The sequence below is a fragment of the Nansenia antarctica genome (assembly GCF_963989245.1).
Source record: "Nansenia antarctica genome assembly, chromosome: 7".
NCBI classification, from domain to species: Eukaryota; Metazoa; Chordata; class Actinopteri; order Argentiniformes; family Microstomatidae; genus Nansenia; species Nansenia antarctica.
Genome location: NC_137677.1, coordinates 15,028,203 through 15,040,702, shown reverse-complemented (window position 1 = coordinate 15,040,702; position 12,500 = coordinate 15,028,203). Strand labels below are relative to the sequence as shown.

General features: G+C 41.5%; 1 protein-coding gene across 1 annotated transcript in view; it reads left to right on the top strand.

Annotated features, from left to right (window-relative positions):
- Positions 1-550: 550 nt before the first annotated feature.
- dsc2l (desmocollin 2 like) overlaps positions 551-12,500 on the top strand; it is a 16,660-nt gene continuing 4,710 nt past the window's right edge. Inside the window, exons 1-12 of the mRNA XM_080535468.1 lie at positions 551-743; positions 2,406-2,496; positions 2,740-2,945; positions 3,125-3,277; positions 3,547-3,699; positions 3,837-3,981; positions 4,738-4,892; positions 5,109-5,243; positions 7,665-7,850; positions 10,945-11,192; positions 11,668-11,810; positions 12,408-12,500. The exon at positions 12,408-12,500 is cut by the window's right edge and continues 132 nt beyond it. Of these exons, the coding sequence (XP_080391594.1) occupies positions 702-743; positions 2,406-2,496; positions 2,740-2,945; positions 3,125-3,277; positions 3,547-3,699; positions 3,837-3,981; positions 4,738-4,892; positions 5,109-5,243; positions 7,665-7,850; positions 10,945-11,192; positions 11,668-11,810; positions 12,408-12,500 (1,750 nt within the window). The 5' untranslated portion in view covers positions 551-701. The remainder of the gene's footprint in view (positions 744-2,405; positions 2,497-2,739; positions 2,946-3,124; positions 3,278-3,546; positions 3,700-3,836; positions 3,982-4,737; positions 4,893-5,108; positions 5,244-7,664; positions 7,851-10,944; positions 11,193-11,667; positions 11,811-12,407) is intronic.

Sequence of the window (12,500 nt, the reverse complement as noted above, 5' to 3'; positions counted from 1 at the left end):
ATATAGAGAGCTCTGTGGACATTTACACTTCTGACATGGCGCTCTACTTGTAATATATCACAACCAACCTATGCCCTATCTTTACTTTATCAAAATATTGTAAACATGTATTTTGTTTGTCTTGCCCTCTGTCTTGCCCTCTGTGTGTTTTTTGTTTGTTTGTTTATCTGTTGCTTTCTTTTAGTTTTAGTTTTTTGTTGTTTGTTCTGTTTGGTTTTGTTTTGTTTGTTGCTGTTTTGTTTTGTTGCTGGTTTTGTTTTATTTGGTTTTTTCTGTGTTTTTTTGTTTGTTTTGCCCAGATTGTGATGTGGGTATTAATGTGTGTCTGTCTTTCCTGTTGGATGTTTTATTGTCCTAATCTCAAGAAAAATAATACAAATATTTGAGAAAAAAACAAAGTGGGACTGGTTTTTGCGTGGGTGGAGTCCTGAGACGGGACAGGAGAGGAGGCGGGACAGTCCCGGGAAACCTTTAGGAGGTAAACGGCCAACCCCCTGGAGGCTCGGACTCTGTACCCTGTGTAGGTCTCTCTCAACGGTCTCATCTGACACACCCTGGAAATGAATGTGGGAGCGAAATAATCTCAAAGGCTTCAGAGCCGAAACCTGGAGGACTTCGCCCTCGCTTGCCAAGTAGGCCGACGGTGATTCAGGCAGGGCGGTGATCCGTTGTGCTCATATTCTATTAATCCATCCAGCGCCATGGCCCCGGGCGTCTTATTCTGCGCCAGCCTGCTAGTAGTGGTGAGTAATACAGGGTTAATTGTGTGTTTAACCCTAAACCTGCGAAGAATGCATTTCGTGACGTTAGAATTATAAGGTTCTATCTCCATTTTTGGTCAAAATTGAGATTTTTTTTACATAATCTGATCCATTAGGTGTTTATTAATGCCGGTGTGGTGTTATTTTTTTAAAAATGTTGACATTTTTGAGTTAGTAATTCATAAAATACAAAGGTTCCATCTCACTAAATATAATGGAATGTAAACACTTTGACGCTCAATATCTCTGAACTGCCCTAAACGGAGATAGAACCTTATCATTCTAAACTCGCGATTTGACAAGAATGCATATGCAATTATGGCATGAGCATACCGTTATATCAGTAGGTAATAGACGACCGATGCGTTAGTGTGTACCAACTTTATGTATGGTCATTGAATCCGAAGAAAGTCCGTCTGTGCTGTAATAATGACTAGTTAAGAGGGAGTAGGTTAGGGAGTAGGGAGTTCTCCATGTCCGCTATGCTGGGGTAGAAGTTTCGACAGGAGAGGAGAATGTAACACACAGGGCAAGCTGTGAAGTTGTTATTCTGAACCCAGTGTGGCTGTCACTCTCTCATGTCTGTTTGACCCACAACCATAGGTCCAAACTATCATTTGATCGTTTGCCTGGCTGAGGGTCCTGGTGTTGTTTTTTTTAAACGAATGCGTGAAACTGTCACTGTCACTGTCGCTGCAAATGGAGTTAATAAGCAGCCCCGCCACTACCAGTTGGAAGAGATAAGAGCTCTATCCAACGGCTCTGTAGCCTACTGTCGCTGTGGCAACCTGTGCAATATTTTGAAATACTGAAAGGCAATCAACACATCATTTATCACAATGAATGTGGCCATTGTTTTTTTGGGGAAGAATCATATAAATGCCTCATGGACTTTGTGCAACTGTCTTACCCCATCAACAATCCAATATTAATTTATCTGTAACTGCATGGTTTTCAAATAATAATAATAATAATAATAATAATAATAATAATAATAATAATAATAATATGTTTTGATAGCTTCAACATGCAGTAGCATATGTATATCAAGTTGATATCGTTTACAGTTCCGTCTTTGAATTTGGGGGAACAGTAGATTTATCTTACTTCCCCATTAACTTTATAGTAAAGTCTTAAGGACTGTAGCTTGCTCCTTCATTTTGTAAGTCTTTAAGGCCATTACTCTAGGCATCATACTGTTGACATCATGTCAAACAAACAAAATTACCTATAGCTCCACACTGTCAAAGTGATGGTTAAAGTCATTCACTGTTACATCCATCATCAGAATGTTATTGGAAAACTTGACTGTCCATCAGGATGAGTGTCTTACTGATAAACTAAAGACAGCTTTAGACTATAATAAACTAGCATCAGCCTGGGTCAACATAATGTATCATCGTTATCATGTTATGCCACTACTCTTTATTAACATGATGAATGCATCTCTGCAAATACTCTATCTTTGCATGCTTTGTGAGGCAAATGTTACAGTATATGCACATAAACCCATTGCAGAAGTGTATGCAGTGAGGGAGAAATTACTCATGAAGGAGATTAGTGAGAAAAGCCACATTGTCGATCTGAAGAGGAGAGACAGAATAACACTTAGGAGTTAACCCACTTGTCTTTTTTGTTTCCCAGCTCCTGTTTCAGTCTGTTGAGTCATGTGTTCCACATTCAATCCAGGCCCAGGTACCTGTGGTGGTCGAACCACACTATGTCATCACTAAAGGTACGACAACACCTGGCAACACATGTTGGAATAACTCTTTCATTCGTCACTAACTAGCTTTCTGTCCTGTCAGTCTGTCGGCCTGTAGTACTGGAGCGTTTTGGTTACTGGCTAGTTTTAGAGTCGGTTTTGTCTATCTGTTGGTACTCTAGGAGTGTGTTATGTCTGCCTGTAGTGACAGTCTGTGTGTGCGATTGTGTGTGTGTGTGTGTGTGTGTGTGTGTGTGTGTTTGTGTTGGCCAGTGCCTTTAGATCGCTGTCATATGGAGGGACTGCAGCTGATCTCCAGTGACCCTAACTTCCTGGTGCTGACTGACGGGAGCATCGTTACGGTCCATGTTACCACGGTGAAGGAGGAGGGGAAGTTGTTTTGGGTGTGGGTGAAGGACCGGGGGGGGCACAGCTGGACAATGGACATACGTCTTTCCCCAGAGCCAGAGCCATTGCAGGTGAGCAGTACCTGGTACCTGGTAGAGAGAGAGAGAGAATACTGTTGCAACATAAACAGAGTCATAATCACAAGGTATACCCAATACTCTCCAAAATGGAGAATGGGGAATATTGAGGTCACGTTTATGATATGAGACTGCTTGTATTTTGCCCTTAACTGTGACATTGTCCTTAGCAGCATGTTCAAGTGCCTGAGAGGTTGCCCTTCAAGGTGCCTGCACAGAAAGTCCCAGGAGCAGGGGTCCTCAGGCGCTCTAAACGGAGATGGAGCCCACCGCCGTTCAACATCATAGAAAATGACCTTCCTCCTTTCCCCAAAGATGTAGAGCTGGTGAGGCCATGAACATTCATCATTAACACGCTTCTCGCATCCTTTCCTATCCCCTCGCTACATCCTTTCTCACCCCTCTCATGTCCCTCTCTTCCCCCTCCTTCCTCTGAATCACCTTTCTACCAATCTCTCCCTTTTTCTCCCAGTCCTCCATTTTCTCTTCGTCTGTTAAAGGACTATGCTGCTGTTGTTCTAGCCTGTTTATTTTGCTTATGTCAATATATGCTGTATGTTAAAGTCTCAAAACAACTAACCCTAACCCTTTATAGGTGGGGTCCGACTCTTCTGTCAATTTCACAGTGTATTATGTGGTCACTGGTCCAGGGGTGACCCTACCTCCAGAGAATCTGTTCTCGGTAGACAGCAGAGGCATGGTGCGGGTACACTACGCCATCGACAGAGAACAGTACCCCCAAATTGTGGTAAGTGTGACCAAGGCCATCAAGTAGCTTATTAAGTTAGCAGGTAGATAATCATCCTGTTTATCCTTTTGCTCACACTGTGTGTGTGTGTGTGTGTGTGTGTGTGTGTGTGTGTGTGTGTGTGTGTGTATGTGTAGTTCGTAGTCCAGGTTTTTGACAGGAAGACGAAGAAGGAGACGGATCGGCCTCTGGACATCACTGTGTTGGTGGAGGATGTTAACGACAACACCCCTACGTTCTCAGGACCACTACAGTTCTCTGTGGCAGAGCAGTGTAGTCCTGGTGAGAGCTCTTGGTTCTTGAAACCTCATACTGTTACTGTGTGTGTGTGTGTGTGTGTGTGTGTGTGTGTGTGTTTGTGTTTTTGTTTGTTTGTGTACTGTGAGAGAGAGAGTCTGTTTTATAAACTGGTATAATAATAATAATAATGTTTTTTATTTATAAAGCACATTTTTCGTACAGAGATTGCAGCTCAAAGATAAATCAATAAAAACAAAAAAGGCACTAAAGCGCTTTGAGTTGCATTTCATGGACGAAAGGCGCTATATAAATAAAGCTTTACTTACTTACTTACTAAAGGTGAGAGACAGTGAAGGTGAGAGAAATAAGAGGCACGGTAACTGAAGGCCAGTTTGAATAAGTGTTTCTTAAAGTTTCTTAAAGATATTATGGGTTTCTGCCTCTGATGTTACCTAGTAGGGCGTGCCAAAGCCTCGGGGCAGAGAAGCTAAACGCCGCCTCACCAGAGAGAAAGCTATTGCAGTAGTCAAGGAGACTGGTGATGAAAGCATGCATATGTGTTTCTGCGTCCGCTTCTCGCAGGAGAGGTCTGACTGTTGCAATGTTTCTTAAATGAAAGAAAAACAACTTTAGTAAAATTTCTTATATGGGACTCAAAAGTAACTTGTTATCTATAATACCACATAGGTTCTTGGCTTCCTGATTACTGCACAGATATGCTGTATGTATGTGTGTATTATGTGTGTGTAAATGTGTGTTTGTGACTTAATCTCTCTCACTCTCTCTCATGCTCTCTAGGTACTGTGGTGGGGGTTGTGAGTGCCTCTGATCTAGACGAGGCTGGCACTGTCCACACTAAGATCCGATACTCCTTGCTGACAGGCTCTCAGCTGTTCTCCATCCACCCCCACAGTGGGCTGATCACAGCCAAGACCAGCACCTTGGACAGAGAGGTGGGCTTCCCCAGTCACCCCCCTCAAATAAAACACCCCCTCTTGATCACCCAAACAGAAAGATAGTTAGACTGGGATATCCACATATGATAGGAGTGGTTGGTTCATTGGCAGTCATTGTTGTTCTTACTGGGTGGTATAGCAGCCAAATAGAGCAGACCTAAGTTGTTTTAGATGATGATCCTTCATTTCGGTTCATTTTGGTGTGTTTTTCAGGTACAAGTCATATACACTGTTACTGTGGAGGCCAGGGATATGGACGGTGCTAAGAATGGCCTCTTCAGCACAGCCACAGCTACCATAACGCTGACGGACATCAATGACAACCCGCCGACTTTCAGAGAGACCACCGTAGGTCATCTCCTATTTTTTCACGGATATGATGATGAGTCACACAACCCATGAAAACCAGTCGCTGAAGAAAGATGTCACACTTCACATTTGACCTGTTTAAGTTCAAGTTTCAAGTTTATTGTTACATCCCATTATACAAGTATAAGAGAGTAAAATTCTTAGGCTTCAGTTCCTCAACATTGCAGCAACAAGGGTTAGGGTAATAATAATAATATCAATAGGCAAGATAAATAAAGTGGAAATATTTATACGGGACAAGTGAGACAATTTGGGCAAGTGACAATAGTTGTAAGGGACAAATAAGACAAGAGAAAAATGAGCAACACAAAAAAGACAAAAATGGAAATAGCATTGTATTGCACTCAGTGGCGGTGGGTGTGAGAGGTAGTATTGAGTAAAGTGACTGTGTGCTTAAGGTTAGGTAAACTATGGTTTTCATGGCGAGTGCTGCTAATGTTGGCGACAGAGAAGAACTCGAAATGCCTCCCTCGTCATTTAAATCCCATGTATGGGAGCACTTTGGCTTCTCTGTCATTTATAACAATGACGGACAGTGTCATTGGAAGTGTGGTCGATAAAAAAGTTACGGTGTTTAAGCGTTGTGCAACGAGAAATGGCCACACATTTGCCGCGACCCTGGTGTGTTGACGGGAGGCACGAAAAAGGCAGCTTGATAACTTCTGATAATGTATCCAATTTTTTCATACCATGTTTAAAGTAAGGTTTCACTTTATTATTTAGTTAAAAGTGGCATAAAACATGTTTATTTGTCTGCTTTAAAGAGCCCAGTGATTCACTGCTGCAACCAGGTGCCTCCTCCCTCTCTCCTACTGCATCATTTAAGTTGAATGTGTGTTTCTGTTTAATATGTATATATGTATATACCAGTTTTGACATCTTGAATGTTGTTGGGTTTTACACAGTAAAAGTGGTGTTTTTACAGAATTCGAGGAAAAAGCTTTTTATTTTTATTTTTATGTTTTGTGTTGATCCGAAAAATGATCCGATCCGTGACTCAAAAACGTTGACACGATCCGATCCGTGAGTTAGGTGATCCGTTACACCCCTAGTGGGGTGTGCTTGGGGATATGTGACATGCAAATGTTTTTTGCATATTCCGAATGTTGAAGTTTTGAAGAGCCCACTTAATATAACAAACAACAGTTTTAGGATCACTAAATACTTATCACCAGTTAAAAGGAGCAAATGTGTATTAAACTGTGCCTTACTGTTGAAGTCAGAAGTTTACATACACCTAGGTTAAAGTCATTAAAACACATTTTTTAACCACTCCACAGATTTGATGTTAACAAACTATGGTTTTGGTAAGTCGGTTAGGACTTAAGTAATTTTTCCAACAATTGTTTACAGACAGATTATTTCACTTTCAATTCCTTTATATCACTATTCCAATGAGTCAGAAGTTTACATACACTGAGGGTTTGTTCTCACTAGAACATTTGCTTCACTTGGAATCGGAGTTTAGGATAAATTCGCTTTGCTCTACGTCGTTTGGAGCTGTGAGAACGCACATTCGAAGTCACTCCCGGAGCAAACAACCGACGGATGCTCCGCTTGAAAAGGGTGGTTTCGCTTCGGTTAAAAACGACGCATCGAGGCTGTCCATAGTAAAACAACAGCGCATGCGTGTTGATTTGGATAAGAGCGGGACGAACGAGCAATTTTCAAACCAATCAACTACCACGTCTGTTGCTTCGATTGCGTATGTTACTTTGTTTACATAAAGGGCTGTGAGAACGAAAATCAGAGAAATATTTTATGCAACAATGTTGCAATCTCATCCACTTGCTCCTGGTCATGATTCAGACTTTCATGTGAGAACATGACCTAAGTTGACTGTGCCTTTAAACAGCTAGGATAATTCCAGAAAATGATGTCATGGCTTTAGTAGCTTCTGAAATGCTAATTGACATAATTTGAGTCAATTGGATGTGTACCTGTGGATGTATTTTTAGGCCTACCTTCAAACTCAGTGCCTCTTTGCTTGACATCATGGGAAAATCTAAAGGAATCAGCCAAAACCTCCGGTTCTTCCTGTATGTAAACTTCCTACTTCAACTATATGTAAATAACAATTTTAACGACCAAAGCATTCACGAGGGTATGGAAATACAGTATCATGACTTGGAATGAAACCAACCCTGCTGACGAAGCTCAGTGTTAAAACAGCTACACAGTCACATTGTTTAAAGAGACATTCTCATTTATTAACCATAGAATCATTTCTGACCCCTGCCACACCTTTCAGCATGTCTCTAAACAAAGCATTTATAACGCTGGTATTATATATCTGGTATTAATGGGGTGTTTAGGGAATTTACTGAATTTGCACCACTTCAGGGTGTGTGTGTGTATATATGAGGGACTCCTCAGGTGACTGTTGTTTCTGTCTGACAGTACAAGGCCAAAATTGAGGAGAACAAAGCAGACGTGCTGGTTCTGCGGATCCCTGTGGAGGATAAGGATGAAGAGAACACTGCCAACTGGAACGCCAAGTTTGAGATCACAGAGGGTAATGAGAATGACAATTTCAGGATTGACACCGACCCTGAAACCAACGAGGGCCTGTTGTATGTAATCAAGGTGAGACCGAGATAACACAAACACAAGACGCACACACACACTGACACACAATCTCTCGCACACACACACACACTCTCTCACACACACACACACACACACACACACACACACACACACACACACACACACACACTCTGCTACAGAGAAAACCACCAGAATGTGATTATGACACTGGCAGAGATACTGACACAGATTAATGGATGATAATGTCTGCATAACTCATGACTATAATTGTGAGGCAGCTCTCTGGAGGACTGGGTGTGGTATCTGCCTTGGCAGGCTTCTGACTGAGTGTGCATGCTTTGTGTGAGTGTGTGTGAGTGTGTGTGTGGTGCATGAGTGATAAGAAGTGGGTGTCGTTATTATTATTATTAGCTGCTCACAGCATCTCTCTGCTTCTCTCTAACAGAGGTTAGGCTGGTGTTAAATGTGTCAGAGGATGGTGACCTGCATTTTAACAAGTTCATTTGGCACAGACAGACAGTGGAGACTGGCGTCTGGGCTAGACTGACTGAATCTGAAGGCTAGAGGTTTTTTCAGGGTATCCGCGGTGTCTAGTATTAAAAGTTGATAAATCAATTTTGGGAAAATCAAGACCCTTAATAAGTATTAAAAAGTCTTATCACGATTTTATGAGGTCTTGAATTTTGTAGGTATTTTTCTGAATTAGACTCAAGAGTTTGAGTCCTAAAAACTTTTAGTAAAAGTTCGTGAATGTATTAGTTTTATTTAAAAAACAAAGATGAATCGGAAATCCTGTTGTATGATAGTGGTCTAGTCTACTGCAAACTAAAACTGTTAAGTTTTTTTTCTTCCCCCGGCCATAAGGCCCTTACCTCCACCCCCCCCAGAATGGGGGACCATAGTACTTTTATTTATTTATTTTGATATATTTAAGATGAAGGGTGGGGAGAGGGGGGGGAGACCAGGGTCGGGATGGAAGTGGGAGGGATGGGGGGGGTGTGGTGGGGGGAAGGAGGGAAGGGGGTTCAAGGGGAGAGTGGGGGTGGGGGGTTAATGGGGAGGTCAGTGTGGGAGGGAAAGGGGAGGATGGAAAGGGGGACTACACTTATACAAGACAAACAATCAACCAACAGACTGACAAACAAGACAACGAGAAGGACAGGGAAACAACCACAACAGTAAGCAAGAACGAAACTAGAGTAGGAGGACAACAGTGGATAAAACAATACATAAGGATAATAATAATAATAATAATAACTACCTTAAACACCACCAGATAATCAATAACATAATCAACAACAAACAACACTTTTTTTTTTACAAATGTAGGTCCCCGACATAGCACTCCGACCGAGGTCAAGCGAACATATCAAGGACCTCTCCAATAGAGACTGCGCCCCACCCACACAAATGCTGTTCCATATTTCCATTCTTTTCAGCAATGTATGTTTCTATAATAAAGTTGTGCTTAAGGAGTTCTTTAAATCTACTTATATTTAGGGATTCTTTTTTTGTGTTTTGAATATAAATATTTTACCTAATAAAATGGTTTTATTATTTATCATTTTATTTTCCTCGTCAAGATCACCAATTAAAACCTTCACAAGGTCCAACTTAAGAGTTTTATTTTTATTGGAATAAAGCTTTTGTACTTGTGTCCAAAATAAGGCTACACAAGGACAATACCAAAATAGATGGGGGGAGGATTCAATTTCCTCGTCAGAGAACCTACATAGGTTAGTTTCTTCTAGGCCCCAGATATGTAACATTTTTTTTGTTGCTAAATAATTATAAATTAACTTGAATTGAAAGTATCTTATGTGGGAATCGACAGTTGTTTTATAAATGAGATTGAAAACTTGGTACCATGGGAGTGGACAATCAAACAGGTTCTCCCATTTATTGTGTAATCAATATGGGATGGCCACTAAATCTTTTGAGGTTGTGTAAAAATTATAGATTGGTTTATTTATTTTAATCCCTTTTAGCCATTTCCAATTTTTTATGTGTGGGTGGCAGACAATTATATTTCGGGTGTCATTATTGATTATTTTCCTCCATTTGGGGGGAGGGCTGCAGTCAACTGATTATAGTCTTGGATGGGGCAAATGCTACCATATGTCTTAGCAAATTGCTTATGGGTCATAATCCTTCCATCTTCATCTAATAAGTCTTTTATAAATACAATATTTTTTTCAAAGATGTGTTTCCAGTAAAATGGTTTTCTCTGAATTAGAATATTGGAATTGAACCATATTATTTGCAGAAGAATATCATCTCGGCCCTCAGGTGGATAGAATTGGAACCATAGCCAGTTCTTCAAGGCATCCTTCAGGAAGCTGGAGATTCCCGTAATTTTATTATCAATTAGGGCAAACATAGATGGATGGATCTGTAGAAAGGGAAATAATCTCTTTTTGAAAAGGGGATGAGCACTTTGTAATAATCTACTTGAGAACCACTTTGTATTTTCATATATTTTTGGAATAATATTAGCTTTTAAAGAATAGTTTAGGGCTTCTATATTCAGTAATTTCAGTCCACCGTTTTCATAACTATTATATACATATTTTATTTTTATTTTATCTGGCTTATTATTCCAAATGAATTTGAAGGTTTTTTGTTCATACCATTTGAAAAGATGCTCTGAAGGAGTGGGTAATGCCATAAATAAGTATGTAAACTGTGAGACAACCAGAGAGTTAATTAGTGCAATTTTGCCATAGACTGTTAACATTTTACCCCTCCAAGGCTCCCCAAAATATCTACTGGACCATCTGTCCATTTAATTGGTAAGTCACATTGTAAGGAGACAGCTGTTCCTTTCAGTGCCCCAATCCTGAGAATAGTGCATTTGTCATAGTTGGGTCTTAAACCAGAAAACACAGAAAAAAGGTTTAAATCACTCGTGAGTGCTTGTAAGGACGACACAGAGGGGCTCAGTAAAAAGTTGGAATCATCTGCATACAATGAGACCTTTTCCTCCATACCATTAATTTCCAGCCCTTTTGACACAGTCTTTAAAAAGTCTTAGAAAGGTATTGAAATTAACCTCAAGATTCCTGTATATACCCTGTTTTTCTTTCCTTGTCCTCAACTTTCCCACTTCTTTCTCCCCCCCCCCCTCTAGCCCCTGGATTATGAGAGGGGCAAGGTGGTGAAGTTGATGGTGTCTGCCCAGAACGAGGCTCCTCTGGCGGGCGCGGCGGGAGCCTGGCTCTCCATCCCCGTGGAGCTGAGTGTCGGGGACGTGGACGAGGGGCCAGAGTTCACCTCACCCAACCTGGTCCTCCGGGTCAAAGAGAACCTGCCCAACGGAACCCTCATAGGCACATACACCGCCCTGGACCCCGAGACCAAGAGCAGTGTGGGGATCAAGTACGGCCCAGTGTCCTTACACACATCGTGTCGTTTGGTCAAAATTGAGTTTTTTACATAATCTGATCCATTAGGTGTTTATTAATGCCTGTGTGGTGTTATTTTTAAAATGTTGACATTTTTTAGTTAGTAATTAATAAAAGACAAAGGTTCCATCTCACAAAACATAATTGAATGTAAAAACTTTGACGCTCAATATCTCCGAACTCCCCTAAACGGAGATAGAACCTTATAATTCTAAGCTCACGACATACTGTCGACACCAGTAGAGTTCAGCAAGGGAGTGAAGTAGGGATCTAGCCTAAAGCTGACTGCGTTGAGCTGGCTACCGAGAGTCAATCTAGTGGTAATATGGGAAAGGAGTGAAATATGCTTACCAGAGTTTCATCGAATTTTGGGACATTCTTTTCTCAGGACCGTATGTCTAGAAAACCTATTCCGAAACCAATTCCCCCCCTGTGCTTTCTGTGTGTAGATATTATACAGTCACTGATCCTGGCTCCTGGATCGATGTGGATGAGACTACCGGAGAGCTGAAGGTGGCCAACTCCATCGACCTGGAGTCTCCGCTTGTATCCGACGGAATGTACCACATCACCGTCAAAGCTGTGGACCAGAGTGAGTGGGGGTTCTCACTCACTTACAGTAAATACACCTGGCTAGGCACCTGCCCTGGAGACCGTGCACCATGTAGCTGGACTGAGAGTATACATAATTTAGCTTGGTTGCTCTCCTCATAGTGCTTATCGCTCACCCTTCTCACCCTTGTGATCATCTTGTTTTTTTGGAGAACTGATAACATCGGTGTTCTCTAAGATGGGGTGTGGTCTGTTATCAGCTTCAGTATAATCAGTGTGTGTGGCGGTTAATCTCGTTGGTTCAGTATTGTGTACTGTTTGTCTGCTAGGGCCATGCTAGAGCCTGTCCCCTAAACACTGCCATAGCCGACATCTCTTCCATCTCATATCTCTTATTCTTGCTAAAGAGACATAATGACAAAAGAATGTGGAAGAGAGAAGATATTCCAGTTCTTTATTGTTCCTCAAATGAGAACTGTCTAGACCTCTAATGGAGATCTACTTAGCTTAAAACCCTGTAACCACTACAGGATGTCAGGGGATGTCATTCTTCTCAGTTGATTAGTCTCGACAACCCAACTCCTCTGGGAACCGCCTCTCCGATTGACCTCACTGACTTCTCCTCTCTGTCTCCTAGGTGATAAGTCGGGCGTCGGCACGGTAACGCTGCTGATAGAGGACTTAAACGATAACGTCCCGGTGATCCCGACGGGAGACCTGGTGCTGTGTG